This window comes from Somniosus microcephalus, chromosome 3, assembly GCF_052327205.1.
Source record: "Somniosus microcephalus isolate GS21.2 chromosome 3, FLI_Smic_1.0, whole genome shotgun sequence".
In the NCBI taxonomy this organism is placed as follows: domain Eukaryota; kingdom Metazoa; phylum Chordata; class Chondrichthyes; order Squaliformes; family Somniosidae; genus Somniosus; species Somniosus microcephalus.
Genome location: NC_140989.1, coordinates 371,555,413 through 371,572,934, shown reverse-complemented (window position 1 = coordinate 371,572,934; position 17,522 = coordinate 371,555,413). Strand labels below are relative to the sequence as shown.

The 17,522-nt window shown below is 50.5% G+C and overlaps 1 protein-coding gene across 1 annotated transcript in view; it reads left to right on the top strand.

Annotated features, from left to right (window-relative positions):
* Positions 1–17,522, top strand: part of LOC147122437 (collagen alpha-1(XI) chain-like) — a 745,903-nt gene that overhangs the window by 602,967 nt on the left and 125,414 nt on the right. Inside the window, exons 49-52 of the mRNA XM_085983595.1 lie at positions 2,112–2,165; positions 3,024–3,077; positions 3,164–3,217; positions 9,472–9,525. Coding sequence (XP_085839721.1) covers positions 2,112–2,165; positions 3,024–3,077; positions 3,164–3,217; positions 9,472–9,525 — 216 coding nt within the window. The remainder of the gene's footprint in view (positions 1–2,111; positions 2,166–3,023; positions 3,078–3,163; positions 3,218–9,471; positions 9,526–17,522) is intronic.

Here is a 17,522-nt window from a genome sequence, read left to right as displayed (position 1 = left end):
CAGTGGCGGAGGGTCGGGACACTGGTCCCCCTAAGGTGCGGTTTTGGGGGGGGTCCCGCACCGGCTGCTCCCCAGTGGTGGAGGGTCGGGACACTGGTCCCCCTAAGGTGCGGTTTTGGGGGGGGGTCCCGCGCAGGCTGCTCCCCCAGTGGCAGAGGGTCGGGGACACTCCTCTCCTTAAGGTGCGGTTTCGGGGGGTCTCGCACCGGCTGCTCCCCAGTGGCAGAGGGTCGGGGACACTGGTCCCCCTAAGGTGCGGTTTCGGGGGGTCTCGCACCGGCTGCTCCCCAGTGGCAGAGGGTCGGGGACACTGGTCCCCCTACGGTGTGGTTTCGGGGGGTCTCGTGCAGGCTGCTCCCCCCGTGGCGGAGGGTCGGGGATACTGGTCCCGCTAAGGTGCGGTTTCGGGGGGTCTCGCGCAGGCTGCTCCGCCAGTAGTGGAGGGTCAGGGACGCTGGTCCCCCTAAGGTGCGGTTTCGGGGGGTCCTGCGCAGGCTGCTCCCCAAGCTGCTGACACTGGGAAAGATATTGTGCAAAAGGGGAGGGAACAATGGTCGGTAACCAGAGGACACAGATTGAAGGGCAAAAGAACCAGAGGGGAGATGAGTGTTTTTACAGCGAGTATTTGTGATCTGAAATGTGCTGCCTGAAAGGGCGGTGGAAGCAGATTCAATCGGAACTTTCAAAAGGGAATTGGAGAAACACTTGAAAAGGAAAGTTTTGCAGGGCTGTGGGGCAAGAGCGAGGGGAGTGGGACTAACCGGAGAGGTTGTTCAGAGAGCCGGCACAGGCACGATGGGCCGAATGGCCTCCTCCTGTGCTGTGAGATTCTGTGATTCTATGATTAGTGTTAGTGTGTTCCGAGCAAAGTGCTGACAAACCTGCAGTTAATCAATGAATTCATTAGTATTGATCTTTGATTTGTTTTTCCTTCTATTTTAATAAATTGAAAAGCATTTGGTAATAAGCTTGGAGATGAAGTCAGAAGCGAGGCGCTGTCTGTAATTTGCTGGGTCAGTAACCAAGGTTAATTAAACCTTTGCAAACGAGATTGGGCTCCAAATCCTTTCTCTTGTCGGGAGACGCTGTTACAAATCAAGTCACAATCAGTGCGCGTCTTGGTGCTATCAGCAATCTGCACTAATATGTCTGACTTCATTACTGTGGATGGATATAATCAGGAAGAGGCCAGAACACTCGTTTCATCCATCACCCCTCCTGCTCCCAGCAACAATCCCCAGCAATCACACAACGTTACGACATTCATTGCTCTCGATGGGGCAGCTTTCAAGAGAATCTTTCTCCTGCCATGTCTGTTTGGTCGCTGTGATTCCTTGTGTGGTTATTTATGATCTGAGCGACAGAGAATTCATCAGATTTATAAATCTCTGGTTTGTTGTGGCCAATTCTGGGCACCGCACTTTAGGAAGGATGTCAAGGCCTTGGAGAGGGCGCAGAGCGGATTTACCAGAATGGTTCCAGGGATGAGGGACTTCAGTTATGTGGAGAGACTGGAGAAGCTGGGATTGTTCTCCTTCGAGCAGAGAAGGTTAAGGGAAGATTTAATAGAAGTGTTCAAAATCATGAGGGATTTTGATAGGGTAAGTAAGGAGAAACTGTTTCCAGTGGCAGGAGGGTCGGTAACCAGAGGACACAGAGTGAAGGGAATTGGCAAAAGAACCAGAGGGGAGATGAGGAGAATGTTTTTACAGCGAGTTGTTGTGATCTGGAATGCGCTGCCTGAAAGGGCGGTGGAAGCAGATTCAATCGGAACTTTCAAAAGGCAATTGGAGAAATACTTGAAAAGGAATAATTTGCAGGGCTGTGGGGAAAGAGCAGGGAGTGGGACTAATTGGAGAGCTCTTTCAAAGAGCCGGCACAGGCACGATGGGCCGAATGGCCTCCTCCTGGGCTGTGAGGTGTGATTTAAGTGGGTTTATTTTGGACACGAGGGGTTTTTGCATTGCCTGGACCCGTTCTGTTCTCTCCTGAAATTCATGTGTTTTCAGATTGTGTGTTGCTCTGAGGGCGAGGCGTTCTTTAATCTATGCAGCAATTAATAACGCTCTGTTTTCTCTCCATTTTTCCCCTTTTTTTCCAAATGGTTTTAGGGTCTCCCAGGGCCCCCAGGTGAGAAGGGAGAAACCGGTGATGTTGGTGCCATGGTAAGTAAGCTTTACTCATTGAAACTAGAAGCTTTCAGAAAACCTGAATCTAATGAATCTAACTCCCTGACCTCTCTCAGTGCTCGGTAAAGTAAAATGCAGCTCACCATAATCTTAATGTCCCATCCCAGGGTCAGAGAGTGACTGAACTTTGCTCTCGGCCAATCGGCTACTGACCCCGGGGTCAGAGAGTTACCGATCTCTGCTCTCGTCCAATCGGCTACTGACCCCGGGGTCAGAGAGTGACCGATCTCTGCTCTCGGCCAATCGGCTGCTGACCCCGGGGTCAGAGAGTGACCGAACTCTGCTCTCAGCCAATCGGCTACTGACCCCAGGGTCGGAGAGTGACTGAACTCTGCTCTCGGCCAATCGGCTACTGACCCCAGGGTCAGAATGTGACCAAACTTTGCTCTCAGCCAATCGGCTCGCATCCTGGGGTCCTCCAGTATCCCAGCATTCCCCTGGCATCACCGATTGGCTTGTCCTCCAGTATCCCAGCATTCCCCTGGCATCTCCGATTGGCTTGTCCTCCAGTATCCCAGCATTCCCCTCCATCTCTGATTGGCTTGTCCTCCAGTATCCCAGCATTCTCCTCCATCTCCGATTGGCTTGTCCTCCAGTATCCCAGCATTCCCCTCCATCTCCGATTGGCTTGTCCTCCAGTATCCCAGCATTCCCCTCCCTCTCTGATTGGCTTGTCCTCCAGGATCCCGGCATTCTCTATTTGGCGCCCATGCATGAGACATAGTTGAGTGACACGGTAACTATAGAAACTCTTTATTCGATTCCAATCTCAGGTCATTAGTTACTGCAACAGAATCTGAGTAATAATGTCATCAATGATCTTCTTTCACGCAGGGACCTCCTGGACCACCAGGCCCGCGAGGACCTCAGGGCCCCAGCGGAGCTGATGTAAGTACAAATCAAATGTAACGTTCATGCTTTGTCTTTGATAAACCTTCCCATTTAATTCTTCAAATTCGCTATCTGTTTTTCAGGGGGCTCAAGGCCCGTCGGGTGCCATTGGCTCGCCTGGTGGTGGCGGTGAGAAGGTGAGATACGCTGATCGGAAAGTGCCCGACCTTTCGCCCTTTCTATCTTTGCCTTCACTATAGCTTAAAGTCTTTTACAAACACACAACTGAAATAGTGGGGATAACAGATCATTAAATCCCCATCCACACTCATCACACTCACCACCAGAGATCCTCTCCCAAAACAAAGAGGGGGTACGGGTTCAAAAATCACTAAAGGTAGCGGCATAGGTTAATAAGGCCATAAATAAACAAGCACTGGGGTTCATTTCTAGAGGGATAGAATTGAAAAGCAGAGAAGTGATGTTAAACTTGTATCGAACCTTGGTTAGACCACACTTGGAGCACTGTGCACAGTCTCTCCGTATACCTTGGTTAGACCACACTTGGAGCACTGTGCACAGTCTCTCCGTATACCTTGGTTAGACCACACTTGGAGCACTGTGCACAGTCTCTCCGTATACCTTGGTTAGACCACACTTGGAGCACTGTGCACTGTCTATCCGTATACCTTGGTTAGACCACACTTGGAGCACTGTGCACAGTCTCTCCATATACCTTGGTGAGACCACACTTGGAGCACTGTGCACAGTCTCTCCATATACCTTGGTTAGACCACACTTGGAGCACTGTGCACAGTCTCTCCATATACCTTGGTTAGACCACACTTGGAGCACTGTGCACAGTCTCTCCTTATACCTTGGTTAGACCACACTTGGAGCACTGTGCACAGTCTCTCCATATACCTTGGTTAGACCACACTTGGAGCACTGTGCACAGTCTCTCCGTATACCTTGGTTAGACCACACTTGGAGCACTGTGCACAGTCTCTCCTTATACCTTGGTTAGACCACACTTGGAGCACTGTGCACAGTCTCTCCATATACCTTGGTTAGACCACACTTGGAGCACTGTGCACAGTCTCTCCTTATACCTTGGTTAGACCACACTTGGAGCACTGTGCACAGTCTCTCCATATACCTTGGTTAGACCACACTTGGAGCACTGTGCACAGTCTCTCCATATACCTTGGTTAGACCACACTTGGAGCACTGTGCACAGTCTCTCCATATACCTTGGTTAGACCACACTTGGAGCACTGTGCACAGTCTCTCCTTATACCTTGGTTAGACCACACTTGGAGCACTGTGCACAGTCTCTCCAAATACCTTGGTTAGACCACACTTGGAGCACTGTGCACAGTCTCTCCATATACCTTGGTTAGACCACACTTGGAGCACTGTGCACAGTCTCTCCATATACCTTGGTTAGACCACACTTGGAGCACTGTGCACAGTCTCTCCATATACCTTGGTTAGACCACACTTGGAGCACTGTGCACAGTCTCTCCATATACCTTGGTTAGACCACACTTGGAGCACTGTGCACAGTCTCTCCATATACCTTGGTTAGACCACACTTGGAGCACTGTGCACAGTTCTGGCCTCCATATTACAAAAAGGATATAGAGGCACTGGAGAAGGTGCAAGAACAGATTCACACGGATGATACCAGAACTGGGAGGTTATAACTATCAGGAAAGATTGAACAGAGTGGGGCTCTTTTCTCTAGAAAAGAGAAGACTAAGGGGTGACCCGATAGAGGTCTTTAAGATTATGGAAGTGTTTGAAAGGGTAGACATAGAGAAAATGTTTCCACTTGTGGGGGAGACCAGAACACATGGTACATCAGTGGACAGTGTTAACTAACTGCACCAGCTCTCGATCCCACTCTTATCAATCCCAGATTAGACTCGGTTTAGTTCTGAGATCATTCAGACCGAATGCAATTGCATTCTGACCAATGAATGATGGACATCAGCAGTGGAACGCGCCCTATAGAGAGGGTAGACAGGGAGGGAGCAGGATTAGAATCGCTCCTTGCATCACAGAGGGCCACCACAATCATTCCTGCAAGCAATGCGGATAGGGAGCTGAGTTACTGGAGCATGGGGTGAACCTTGTGTATAATTTACTCCTCACAGTATTCACAGATTTATAAAGCTATACAATAAGAATTATTATTAACAATAATTCGCGTCCCAGCAGCACTTACGACAAGACCCTGCGAGTTTTAGCCGGTGCATCCAAACAGGTTACAACTTTGAGCTCAGTCAACAGGCTGATCAAACCTTAATCAAATCCCGAAGTATCTGTCCTAATGCCCAGTGTTTATACCTTTCCCACACCCCTCCTACCCGACAATCCTCGCGTTTCTGCATCACCTGATCCAGTTGTACATTCTATGTCATTGGACGTGAGGTGTGGTGAGTGTAGCGAGCTCGGGAGGAACAGGTGAGAACAACCTCTGGTTCCCAAAGCTCTCCCCCACTGGGGTTTAGCTCACCTCATGTCTGGGTCTGTTAGACTCATTGATCGAGATTGACCGATGTGATTGGTCAATAACTCCATTATCGGTGTATGTTGAAGAATCAGGGGAGAAAGGGAAATCCTCCTTCCTTCAAGTGGTGCTTTCTCTGTGAGCAGTGCAGCATCATGAGATTAGAAATGTTATTTGCACACGCTTAAGATTATCTTTTTAACTTTGTTTCTTTAAAATACTCCATCGTTCTCCTGGCCAGCTTCACACCTTCCAGCCTCTGTAAACTTCGCCTCATCCAGGACTCACCCCCCCGTGTCCTAACTCACACCCCTCACTGCCCCGTGTCCTAACTCGCACCCAGTCCCCTCACCCCTCACTGCCCCGTGTCCTAACTCACACCCAGTCACCTCACCCCTCACTGCCCCATGTCCTAACTAACACCCAGTTCCCTCACCCCTCACTGCCCCGTGTCCTAACTCACACCCAGTCACCTCACCCCTCACTGCCCCGTGTCCTAACTCACACCCAGTCCCCTCACCGCCCCGTGTCCTAACTCACACCCAGTCCCCTCACCCCTCACTGCCCCGTGTCCTAACTCGCACCCAGTCCCGTTCACCCATCACCCCCTGTGCTCACTGCCCCGTATCCTAACTCGCACCCAGTCCCATTCACCCATCACCCCCTGTGCTCACTGCCCCGTGTCCTAACTCACACCAAGTCCCGTTCACCCATCACCCCCCCGTGTCCTAACTCACACCCAGTCCCGTTCACCCATCACCCCCTGTGCTCGCTGCCCCGTGTCCTAACTCACACCCAGTCCTGTTCACCTATCACCCCCGTGCTCCCTGCCCCGTGTCCTAACTCTCACCCAGTCCCGTTCACCCATCACCCCCTGTGCTCACTGCCCTTTGTCCTAACTCACACCCAGTCCCGTTCACCCATCAGCCCCGTGTCCTAACTCGCACCAAGTCCCGTTCACCCATCACCCCCTGTGCTCGCTGCCCCGTGTCCTAACTCGCACCCAGTCCCGTTCACCCATCACCCCTGTGCTCGCTGCCCCGTGTCCTAACTCACACCCAGTCCCGTTCACCCATCACCCACTGTGCTCACCGCCCCGTGTCCTAACTCGCACCCAGTCTCGTTCACCCATCACCCCCTGTGCTCACTGCCCCGTGTCCTAACTCGCACCAAATCCTGTTCACTCATCACCCCCTGTGCTTGCTGCCCCGTGTCCTAACTCGCACCCAGTCCCGTTCACCCATCACCCCTGTGCTCGCTGCCCCGTGTCCTAACTCACACCCAGTCCCGTTCACCCATCACCCACTGTGCTCACCGCCCCGTGTCCTAACTCGCACCCAGTCTCGTTCACCCATCACCCCCTGTGCTCACTGCCCCGTGTCCTAACTCGCACCAAATCCTGTTCACTCATCACCCCCTGTGCTCGCTGCCCCGTGTCCTAACTCGCACCCAGTCCCGTTCACCCATCACCCCTGTGCTCGCTGCCCCGTGTCCTAACTCACACCCAGTCCCGTTCACCCATCACCCACTGTGCTCACTGCCCCGTGTCCTAACTCGCACCCAGTCTCGTTCACCTATCACCCCCTGTGCTCACTGCCCCGTGTCCTAACTCACACCCAGTCCCGTTCACCCATCACCCACTGTGCTCACTGCCCCGTGTCCTAACTCGCACCCAGTCCCGTTCACCTATCACCCCCTGTGCTCACTGCCCCGTGTCCTAACTCACACCCAGTCCCGTTCACCCATCACCCCCGTGTCCTAACTCGCACCAAGTCCTGTTCACCCATCACCCCCTGTGCTCACTGCCCCGTGTCCTAAGTCGCACCCAGTCCCCTCACCCATCACCCCTGTGCTTACTGCCCCGTGTCCTAACTCGCACCAAGTCCCGTTCACCCATCACCCCCTGTGCTCACTGCCCCGTGTCCTAACTCGCACCAAGTCCCGTTCACCCATCAGCCCCTGTGCTCACTGCCCCGCGTCCTAACTCACACCCAGTCCCATTCACCCATCACCCCCTGTGCTCAGTGCCCCGTGTCCTAACTCACACCCAGTCCCATTCACCCATCACCCCCTGTGCTCACTGCCCCGTGTCCTAACTCACACCCAGTCCCATTCACCCATCACCCCCTGTGCTCACTGCCCCGTGTCCTAACTCACACCAAGTCCCGTTCACCCATCACCCCTGTGCTCACTGCCCCGTGTCCTAACTCACACCCAGTCCCGTTCACCCATCACCCCCTGTGCTCACTGCCCCGTGTCCTAACTCACACCCAGTCCCGTTCACCCATCGCCCCTGTGCTCACTGCCCCGTGTCCTAACTCACACCAAGTCCTGTTCACGCATCACCCCCTGTGCTCACTGCCCCGTGTCCTAACTCACACCCAGTCCCGTTCACCCATCACCCCCTGTGCTCACTGCCCCGTGTCTTAACTCACACCCAGTCCCGTTCACCCATCGCCCCTGTGCTCACTGCCCCGTGTCCTAACTCACACCCAGTCCCGTTCACCCATCACCCCCTGTGCTCACTGCCCCGTGTCCTAACTCACACCCAGTCCCGTTCACCCATCACCCCCTGTGCTCACTGCCCCGTGTCCTAACTCACACCCAGTCCCGTTCACCCATCACCCCCTGTGCTCACTGCCCCGTGTCCTAACTCACACCAAGTCCTGTTCACCCATCACCCCTGTACTCACTGCCCTGTGTCCTAACTCACACCCAGTCCTGTTCACCCATCACCCCCTGTGCTCACTGCCCCGTGTCCTAACTCACACCCAGTCCTGTTCACCCCTCACCCCTGTGCTCACTGCCCCGTGTCCTAACTCACACCAAGTCCTGTTCACCCATCACCCCTGTACTCACTGCCCTGTGTCCTAACTCACACCAAGTCCTGTTCACCCATCACCCCTGTACTCACTGCCCTGTGTCCTAACTCACACCCAGTCCCGTTCACCCATCACCCCTGTACTCACTGCCCTGTGTCCTAACTCACACCCAGTCCCGTTCACCCATCACCCCCTGTGCTCACTGCCCCGTGTCTTAACTCACACCCAGTCCCGTTCACCCTTCACCCCCTCTGCTCACTGCCCTGTGTCCTAACTCACACCCAGTCCCGTTCACCCATCACCCTCTGTGCTCACTGCCCCGTGTCCTAACTCACACCAAGTCCTGTTCACCCATCACCCCCTGTGCTCACTGCACCGTGTCCTAACTCACACCAAGTCCCGTTCACCCATCACCCCCTGTGCTCACTGCCCCGTGTCCTAACTCACACCCAGTCCCGTTCACCCATCACCCCCTGCGCTCACTGCCCCGTGTCCTAACTCACACCCAGTCCCGTTCACCCATCACCCCCTGTGCTCACTGCCCCGTGTCCTAACTCACACCCAGTCCCCACTCACCCATCACCCCTGTGCTCACTGCCCCGTGTCCTAACTCACACCCAGTCCCCACTCACCCATCACCCCTGTGCTCACTGACCTACATTGGCTCCCGGTCCAACAACGCCTCGATTTCAAAATTCTTATGCTTGTTTTCAAATCCCTCCATGGTCTCCGCGCCCCACTCCCTATCTCTGTAACCTCCTCCAACCCCACAACCCTCCGAGATCTCTGCGCTCCTCCAATTCTGGCCTCTTGTCCATCCCCTACTCCCTTCGCTCCACCATTGGTGGCCGTGCCTTCAGCTGCCTGGGCCCCAAGCTCTGGAATTCCCTCCCTAAACCTCTCCACCTCTCTCTCCTCCTTTAAGACGCTCCTTAAAACTTTCCTCTTTGACCCAGCTTTTGGTCACCTGTCCCAATATCTCCTTATGGGGCTCAGTGTTAGTTTGTGTCTGATTCACGCTCCTGTGAAGCACCTTGGGAGGTTTCACTGGTTAAAGGTGCTATATAAATGCAAGGTGTTGTTGTTGATTGATTTTGTTTTCTGTTGCCAGGGTGAGACGGGTGAAGCAGGTGATCCCGGGCCTCCAGGCGAGAGGGGTCGCTCGGTGAGTTACTACGCACGTCAGTGGAACATTCTCACCGCAGCACGGAGTGTTCCTGAGTGGAATGTTGTTCACACTCACTGCTGTCTCGTCATAGAAATGTACACTACAGTTAATCAGGAACAAGGGAACGAGCTGTCAGTCTGACTAACCCAGAGTGGTTTGAAATGATTATCCTGTTTCCACACCTCCCCCTTCCAGCAGCAAAGTCTCTTTCCCATTAGTTCTATTTTGAATTGGCCGGATGCTTCTGATGGTTGGAGAATGGAAGAGTTATACACTGGTCTTAGCCACAAACTGTCCGTTCCATTGTGTCAGTTAATCTTCTGTGCACTTTGAGTGCAGTTAAGTCACTACATTGAAAGCCCCTGGGATTAAAGGGACAGTGGGTGTGTGGATATGATATTGTCTAAGGGACAGAAAGCCGAGAGTAGTGGTGAACGGTTCTTTATCGGACTGGAAGGAAGTATACAGTGGTGTTTCCCAAGGGTCGGTACTAGGACCGCTGCTCTTTCTGATATACCTTAATGATCTGGACTTGGAAATACAGGGGCACAATTTCAAAGTTTGCAGATGACACAAAACTTGGAAATGTTACAAACGATGAGGAGGATAGTAACAGACTTCAGGAGGACACAGACAGACTGGTGAAATGGGCAGACACATAGCCGATGAAACTTAATGCAGAGAAGTGTGAAGTGTTTCATTTTGGTAGGAAGAGTGAGGAGAGGCAATGTAAACTAAAGGGTACAATTTACAAGGGGTGAAGGAATAGGGAGACCTGGGGGAGAGCGTGTGTACAAATCATTGATTGTAGCAGGACAAGTTTTGAAGGCTGTTAAAAAAGTATACGGGATTCTTGGCTTCATAAATAGAGGAATAGAGTAAAAAAGCAAGGAAGTGATGCTGAACCTTTATAAATCACTGGTGAGGCCCCAGCTGGAGGATTGTGTCCAATTCTGGGCACCGCACTTTAGGAAGGATGTCAAGGCCTTGGAGAGGGTGCGGAGGGGATTTACTGGAATGGTGCCAGGGATGAGGGAAAAATATGCAGGGAGTGGGACTAATTGGAGAGCTCGTTCACAGAGCTGGCACAGGCACGATGGGCCGAATGGCCTCCTGTGCTGTCTGATTCTCTGAGCATTGAGCAGTTATAACCTGGTCTTAGCCAGAATATCACTTACACAAACTGTCCGTTTCAATGTGTCAGGTTAATCTTATGTATGATTTGAGTGCAGTTAAGTTACTGAATTAAGATGCATTCCTTCCGATGGCTGCAAGGGGTAGGGACTTCGCCAAGAGCTGGAGGCACTGCGGGTTGGCAATTCCACCAGGAACCGGGCAGTTGTTTCCACTGCCACAACCTTTGCACTCCACAGTTCTTTCCCTTACTGCGATTAGTGGGGAATGAGCCAGAATAAAACAATGAGAACATACACTGAAAAATGTGGCAGATTGTTTACGAATGGGTTGGAAGATGTAAATCAGGAAATCACTGTGCGCGGATGGTTAATATGTTCATGTAACAGTCCTTTGACCCTTCTGTGAACAGCGGTCTTTTTTAAATAGCAGGCAGCGAGCATTATACAGATCGTCGAATCAGACAGCACAGGAGGAGGCCATTCGGCCCATCGTGCCTGTGCCGGCTCTTTGAAAGAGCTCTCCAATTAGTCCCACTCCCTGCTCTTTCCCCAGAGCCCTGCAAATCTTTCCCTCCAAGTATTTCTCCAATTCCCTTTTGAAAGTTACTATTGAATCTGCTTCCACCGCCCTTTCAGGCAGCGCGTTCCAGATCACAACAACTCGCTGTAAAAACATTCTCCTCATCTCCCCTCTGGTTCTTTTGCCAGTTACCTTCACTCTGTGTCCTCTGGTTACCGACCCTCCTGCCACTGGAAACAGTTTCTCCTTACTTACTCGATCAAAACCCCTCATGATTTTGAACACCTCTATTAAATCTCCCCTTCACCTTCTCTGCTCTAAGGAGAACAATCCCAGCTTCTCCAGTCTCTCCACAGCCTGAGAACAAATTTAAAAGCTTCAAACTCACTCATATCAAGGAATAGCCACATTTTATTTGACATTTGTAAAGTCTGTGGGTTGTACAGTTAATAACGACACAGACTTCAGGAGTAACAAACAAACAGGTCTTTACTATTCAGAGGTCAGGGCGAATCTGCCCCAGCAATCCTGCCACAACACTTATATACTGGTGTGGTCACTGTCGGTATTACAGTATACAGAAGCCAAACAAATAGTGCCACACCTAAAGTAGTTCTCTTAAAGGTGAACGGTTACATTCAATAGTTCCCTTAAAGGTAGACGGGTACATACACTACAATCCTCCCTTTTTAGCTTATTACTTACAGAGTCCCCGTTAAACATACATATCTTCAACTTCATATAAAACAATTTACAGATATAATCTCGGTGGGGAACAGTTCATAGATTCAGTCTCTGATCTTGACTCGTTCCGAACAGCATCTCTTTGGTGTAGCCGGTTCACATGGCTGGCGTGACTCCTCCATAGCCTTTTCCTTGACGTAACAGCTTGAACTTTCGTCCTGTTGAACCAGCAGTGCGGACTTTTACAACCAACTGGCTGTCTTGATAATTTCCGGTTTTTCAACTAATTTAGCTCCTTTCGTAGTGTCCCGCCTGAGATGGTAGAAGTGATAATATTTTAGACGGTTATTATCTTCTGCTTCTTCTTTTTCTTTTCTGCCTTTTTGAAACTCTCGGAGCTCCTTTCTCGGCTGCCAGCTGTAGCGCCACCAACTCTCTATGTTCCTTAGACCTTAAGTGCTTCATCCGGATTTCAGCACTTTGGGAGTTTTCATCACAAACTGAGCAGACCAGATCCTCGTAATATTCAGTGTCACTCAACAGGTCATGGTAATATTCGGGGTCGTCCTGAGTTAGGCCAGTGAGAGGCCCTTCTACTTCCTTCTTATCCATCTGGACGTTAGCCGACGGTGGTTCCTTCCCTAACCATCTTTCTTGAAAAGACTTCTTCAAACATTCATATTCATCCCGCTCTTCCTGGGTTGTCTGCCATTCCTTCACTACTGACCTCATTCGTGAGTTCAATACCTTCCCTTCCATCGGGGATTGCGTTATCAGGCTATTTAATCCTTCTACTGAAGCAGCTGTTTCAACATTCTTCTGTTCACATTGACGTGATTCAACGAACTCTTCATAGAGTAAACTGTAATACAAAATCTGTGTTGCCACCTCAGTTATTTCCGTAACTTTTGGGAGCTCCGAATTCCTTCCCTTTGAAGACTGAAGCTCGTGTTCCCATTGTGGAGTCTTGTCTCTCAGCATGTGAAGGAGTTGGCTGACCGTTAACTCTTTCACGGGGACTCTGTGGATCAGAGTCTTCTCCATTTCATCCACCTTTCCCTCCAATGCTTTCACCTTCCTTTCCTCTTGTACTTTGGTTTCAAGCGCTCGAAGAAGTTGCGCCTTGATGCTCCCTAGCTCATGTTCAGGGCCCATTCTTACAGTCTCTGTGTTTCTTACAGTTTCCTTTCCTTCCACTGAAAGGATTCCCAGTTGAATTTGTTCTTCAAGTCGTTGAACCTCGGTCATTGCCGCCTCATATTTGACTTGGGTTTCCTTCAATATTTTTATGAGTTCTTGGACATCTTGTCTTTCATGTTCTGCCATGTCTTTCACCTCTAAATTCTCATCTATGGATGGAACTTCTACCGATGAGTCTGTCTTGGCCTTGAGCTCATCAAGAATTTCCTGCAGCCTTTGGACTTCTTGCTCATGTTCAACCTTTAGTTGTTCATATGCTTCTACTGAAACTAGCTTTTCGGAGGTTGCCGAGTTAATCCCCTCCCGAATTGTAGCCTGGGCCTGTTCATACTGTTCTTTCAACTTCTCACACTCTGCTTGTAAGGAGTCGTAGAGAAGAACTGGAATAAAATCCCGGCTTCCTGAAGATTCCTCTTCATTTGCTTCTTTCGCAATTTCCTGTTGGAGTTCAGCCAAGGCTGCTATGCTATCTGCCTCTCGAAGTCTCACTGCCATCAAATCTTCTTTATTCTTGCAGTCTATCTCAGCCATTTTCCGTTTACTTTCATTTAACTGAGTGAGTAGACCCTTATTCTGGGCTGAGAGATATTGCACCTTCTCATGTAGACCATAGCACTCCTTCTCTGCTCGACATAGCTGGTTACTGCTGATTTGGTTCTGTGTTTCAAGTTCCAACATCCTTTGCTTAGCTTCTTTCAGTTTCGCCCCTATAAGCTCCTCTTGCAACATGGCCACATTATTCACATCAGGTAAAGAAGCGTTCCTCTTTTCCATGTCCAAGATTTTTTTCTGCATCTCTTTAAGTGCACACTGCGATTCAGCTTCTCTTAACCTTGCCTGCACTAGCTCCGTCTCCAATTGCAGAACAAAATCCTCAGTGTAGCGTGGTTTGCCTTTATGCTGTATCTCTAGATCATGCAAATATTCTAACTCCTGAACATCATAAGGGAGATGTGATCGGTAATTGGTCACGATGGCTCTATGGTCGCTCTCTGCTTGAGCCAGCAGGTTCTGTTGTCTTTCCAGACTCTCCCATTCGGTGTCATAGAACTTTTTCATTGTTTTCATCTCTTGTACGAGACGGTAACTTAATTGTTCTAATTGTTGTCGTACTTTGAAATAACGTTGAGTTCGAGCCCGGTGTTCCTCCGTAATGCATATGTCTGTAACTTGAACAGACTCAGAATTCTCTGTCTTTATGCACGCCATCGTTTTTCCAACCTTAGTCAGTGAGTTCATGTTAACCTTGTTTTTCATACGTGGGCTGGACTTATCGTCTTCCGGCTCAGAGTCTGAGCTGCTTGTCTGCACCGAGTCCTCACTCGTCATTGCTTGTAGGTAGTGCCATTCCATGTCTATTTTCTTGATCCACTCCCGTCCTAGAAGTGGTGGTCCTCCCTCAGGTAGTACGTACAAGTTCATTCTTGGGTGTACTTTACCCCTATCTCTCACCTTGACTCTTATTTTTCCCATGGGGTATACTTTATGCCCCGTGTATGTCTGCAATACGAACTTGGTATCTCTTAAGGGTATATGTGAGAATAGCCGGTGGTAATCCCTTCGATTTATGACTGATACAGCTGATCCAGTGTCCAACTCCATTTTCACTTGGACTCCAGCTATTTTTAGCATGACCCAGATAGTTTGTAGGTCAGCTTCCTTACTCACATGGTGGATACTCAGACTACCCAGCTCCTGGCCGTTTGGATGTGAGTCTGGATTCTGTTCGTCTGAACTCTTCTCAGCCCCCTTATATACCTTGTTGTACTTTTCTTGTGATGGCTTCCTTTGGTTGTTGGTCTTCTTCCCTGACCGGCATACCTTAGCGATGTGACCCAGTTTGCCACATTTCCTACATTCTTGGTTCTTAAACCAGCATTGATTCTGGTCGTGTGTTGTCTTCCCACAACGATAGCATTTTGTTGTACTCGAGGTAATTTGGTCCACCCCGAGTGCTGCCGCCTTTAGTTGCATTTCCGCCGTTCCTTTCGCTGCGGCTTCGTGTGATGCGGCTATAAGGACAGCCCTGTTAAGTGTAAGGTCGTTCTCTTCGAGTAGGCGCTTTTGCGTCCCTTCCTTGGACAATCCGCCTACGAACTTGTCTCGCAGTGCCTCTGTCAGATTCCCTCCGAACTGGCAGTATTTCGCTAGCCTACGCAGTTCGACCAAGTATTCTGCGTTGCTTTCGTCTTTCCGTTGCGTTCTTGCATAGAATTTGAATCGTTCAGCCAACATCAACGGTGTGGGGTTCAAGTGGTCCTTCAGAACAGCCACAATCTCTTCGAAAGACTGATCCGCCGGTTTAGCTGGTGCTAGTAAATCCTTCAAGAGCCTGTATGTCTTTGCGCCCATCGAGTTTAACAATGTTATCGCCTTGTCGTCTTCCTCTATTTTGTTGGCTTCACAATAGATCTCGATGCGTTCCACGTACGTGGCCCAGTCTTCTATCTCAGAATTAAAATCGTTAATATTCCCTCGCTTAGGCATCTTCCTTCCCTTGGAGCAGCACAGTATTTCTTTAAGTATTATTTATTATCTGTTTATTTCTAAAATGGCGGTTTTCCCGCGAAAATGGCGGTTTCCCGCCTCTGTCGTCTTCTCCGCCTAATGGCGGCTTTCCGCGTTTCTTCCTGGTGGAAGGGGTACGCTTTCCCCACAGCGGACAGGTTCAGCCGCTGGGCTGGCTCTCGCACAGCTCCCCTTACTCGGCTCTGCCGCTCTCTCCCCCGCACGTTCGGTTCCACCGGCTCTGGGTACCCCGTTGGTGGAGAACAGTTCAGCCGCTGGGCTGGCTCTCGCGCAGCCTCCTTTGCTCGGCTCTGCCTCTCCCACACGCTCGGTTTCAGCGCTCCGCGGCTTCGTCGCCGCCCGGATCTTTCCCGCCAATCGCGGTCCGGCTGTCACCCGACGCCGTTGAACCCGACTTCTGATCGGCTCACTCCGCACCGTGGTAGAAGGGTAGTCAGTGCCTGTTGCAGACGGAAGCTTTTGTTGCTAAAGTCTTCCACCTTTCTCCTGCTGCAGCCTCGTGTTTTCTCCCAGCAGAACGACGAGGGCGGTTGCCTCTCTTCGACGCTCTTCTTGCTTTGGTAGTCTTGCCGCAGGGTACGATCGGACTCGTCGCCACTGTAAAGTCTGTGGGTTGTACAGTTAATAACGACACAGACTTCAGGAGTAACAAACAAACAGGTCTTTACTATTCAGAGGTCAGGGCGAATCTGCCCCAGCAATCCTGCCACAACACTTATATACTGGTGTGGTCACTATCGGTATTACAGTATACAGAAGCCAAACAAATAGTGCCACACCTAAAGTAGTTCTCTTAAAGGTGAACGGTTACATTCAATAGTTCCCTTAAAGGTAGACGGGTACATACACTACAATATTCACTCCCTCCACCACCGGCGCACCGTGGTTGCAGTGTGTACCATCTCCAAGATGCACTGCAGCAACTTGCCAAGGCTTTTTCGGCAGCACCTCCCAAACCCACGACCTCTTCCACCTAGAAGAACAAGGGCAGCAGGCGCATGGGAACACCACCACCTCCAAGTTCCTCTCCAAGTCACACACCATCCTGACTTGGAAATATATCGGCCGTTCCTTCATCGTCGCTGGGTCAAAATCCTGGAACTCCCTCCCTAACAACACTGTGGGAGCACCTTCACCACACGGACTGCAGCGGTTCAAAGTTCAAGAAGGCGGCTCACCACCACCTTCTCGAGGGGCAACTAGGGATGGGCAATAAATGCCGGCCTTGCCAGCGACGCCCACATCCCAGGAATTAATTAATGAAAAAGTTTGATTAGTTTGTAAATGAATAAAACAAAAAGATGAACTAGTTTACATCAGACCAATTTTCGTAATGGAAATGATTTCTCCACCACAATTATTACAGCATTTATTTAAATGGAAGTGTGTGTCAGACACAATTATTGAACTAATTTATCTAACTTACAGATTCTGTTATTTTACTTTACGGAAAATGAGTAGCGATGTAAGCAACTGACAGCAAAAAACCAAACTGGCAGGAATTACTTTGGAAAGTTTTGGAGTCAGTCATTCGCTGACAGTTTTATGTTCCAGCTGCCCAGAGCCTGGGTCAGACCCCATCTGGACACTGCGTTCAGTTCAGGGCCCCGACCCTCAGGAAGGATAGACTGGCCCTGGAGGGGGAGCGGCCCAGATTCACCAGACTGACACTGGGGCTAAAAGGGTTAAATTCTGAGGCCAGGCTGCACAGACTGGGCTAGTATTCCCCTGAGTTAAAGGGTGATCTAATCGAGGTGTTTAAGATGATTAAAGGAGTTGATCGGGTCGAGAGAGAGAAACTATTTCCTCTGGTGGGGGGAGTCCAGAACAAGGGGGCAGAACCTTAAAATTAGAGCCCGGCCGTTCAGGGGTGATGTCAGGAAGCACTTCTTCACACAAAGGGTGGTGGGAATCTGGAACTCTCT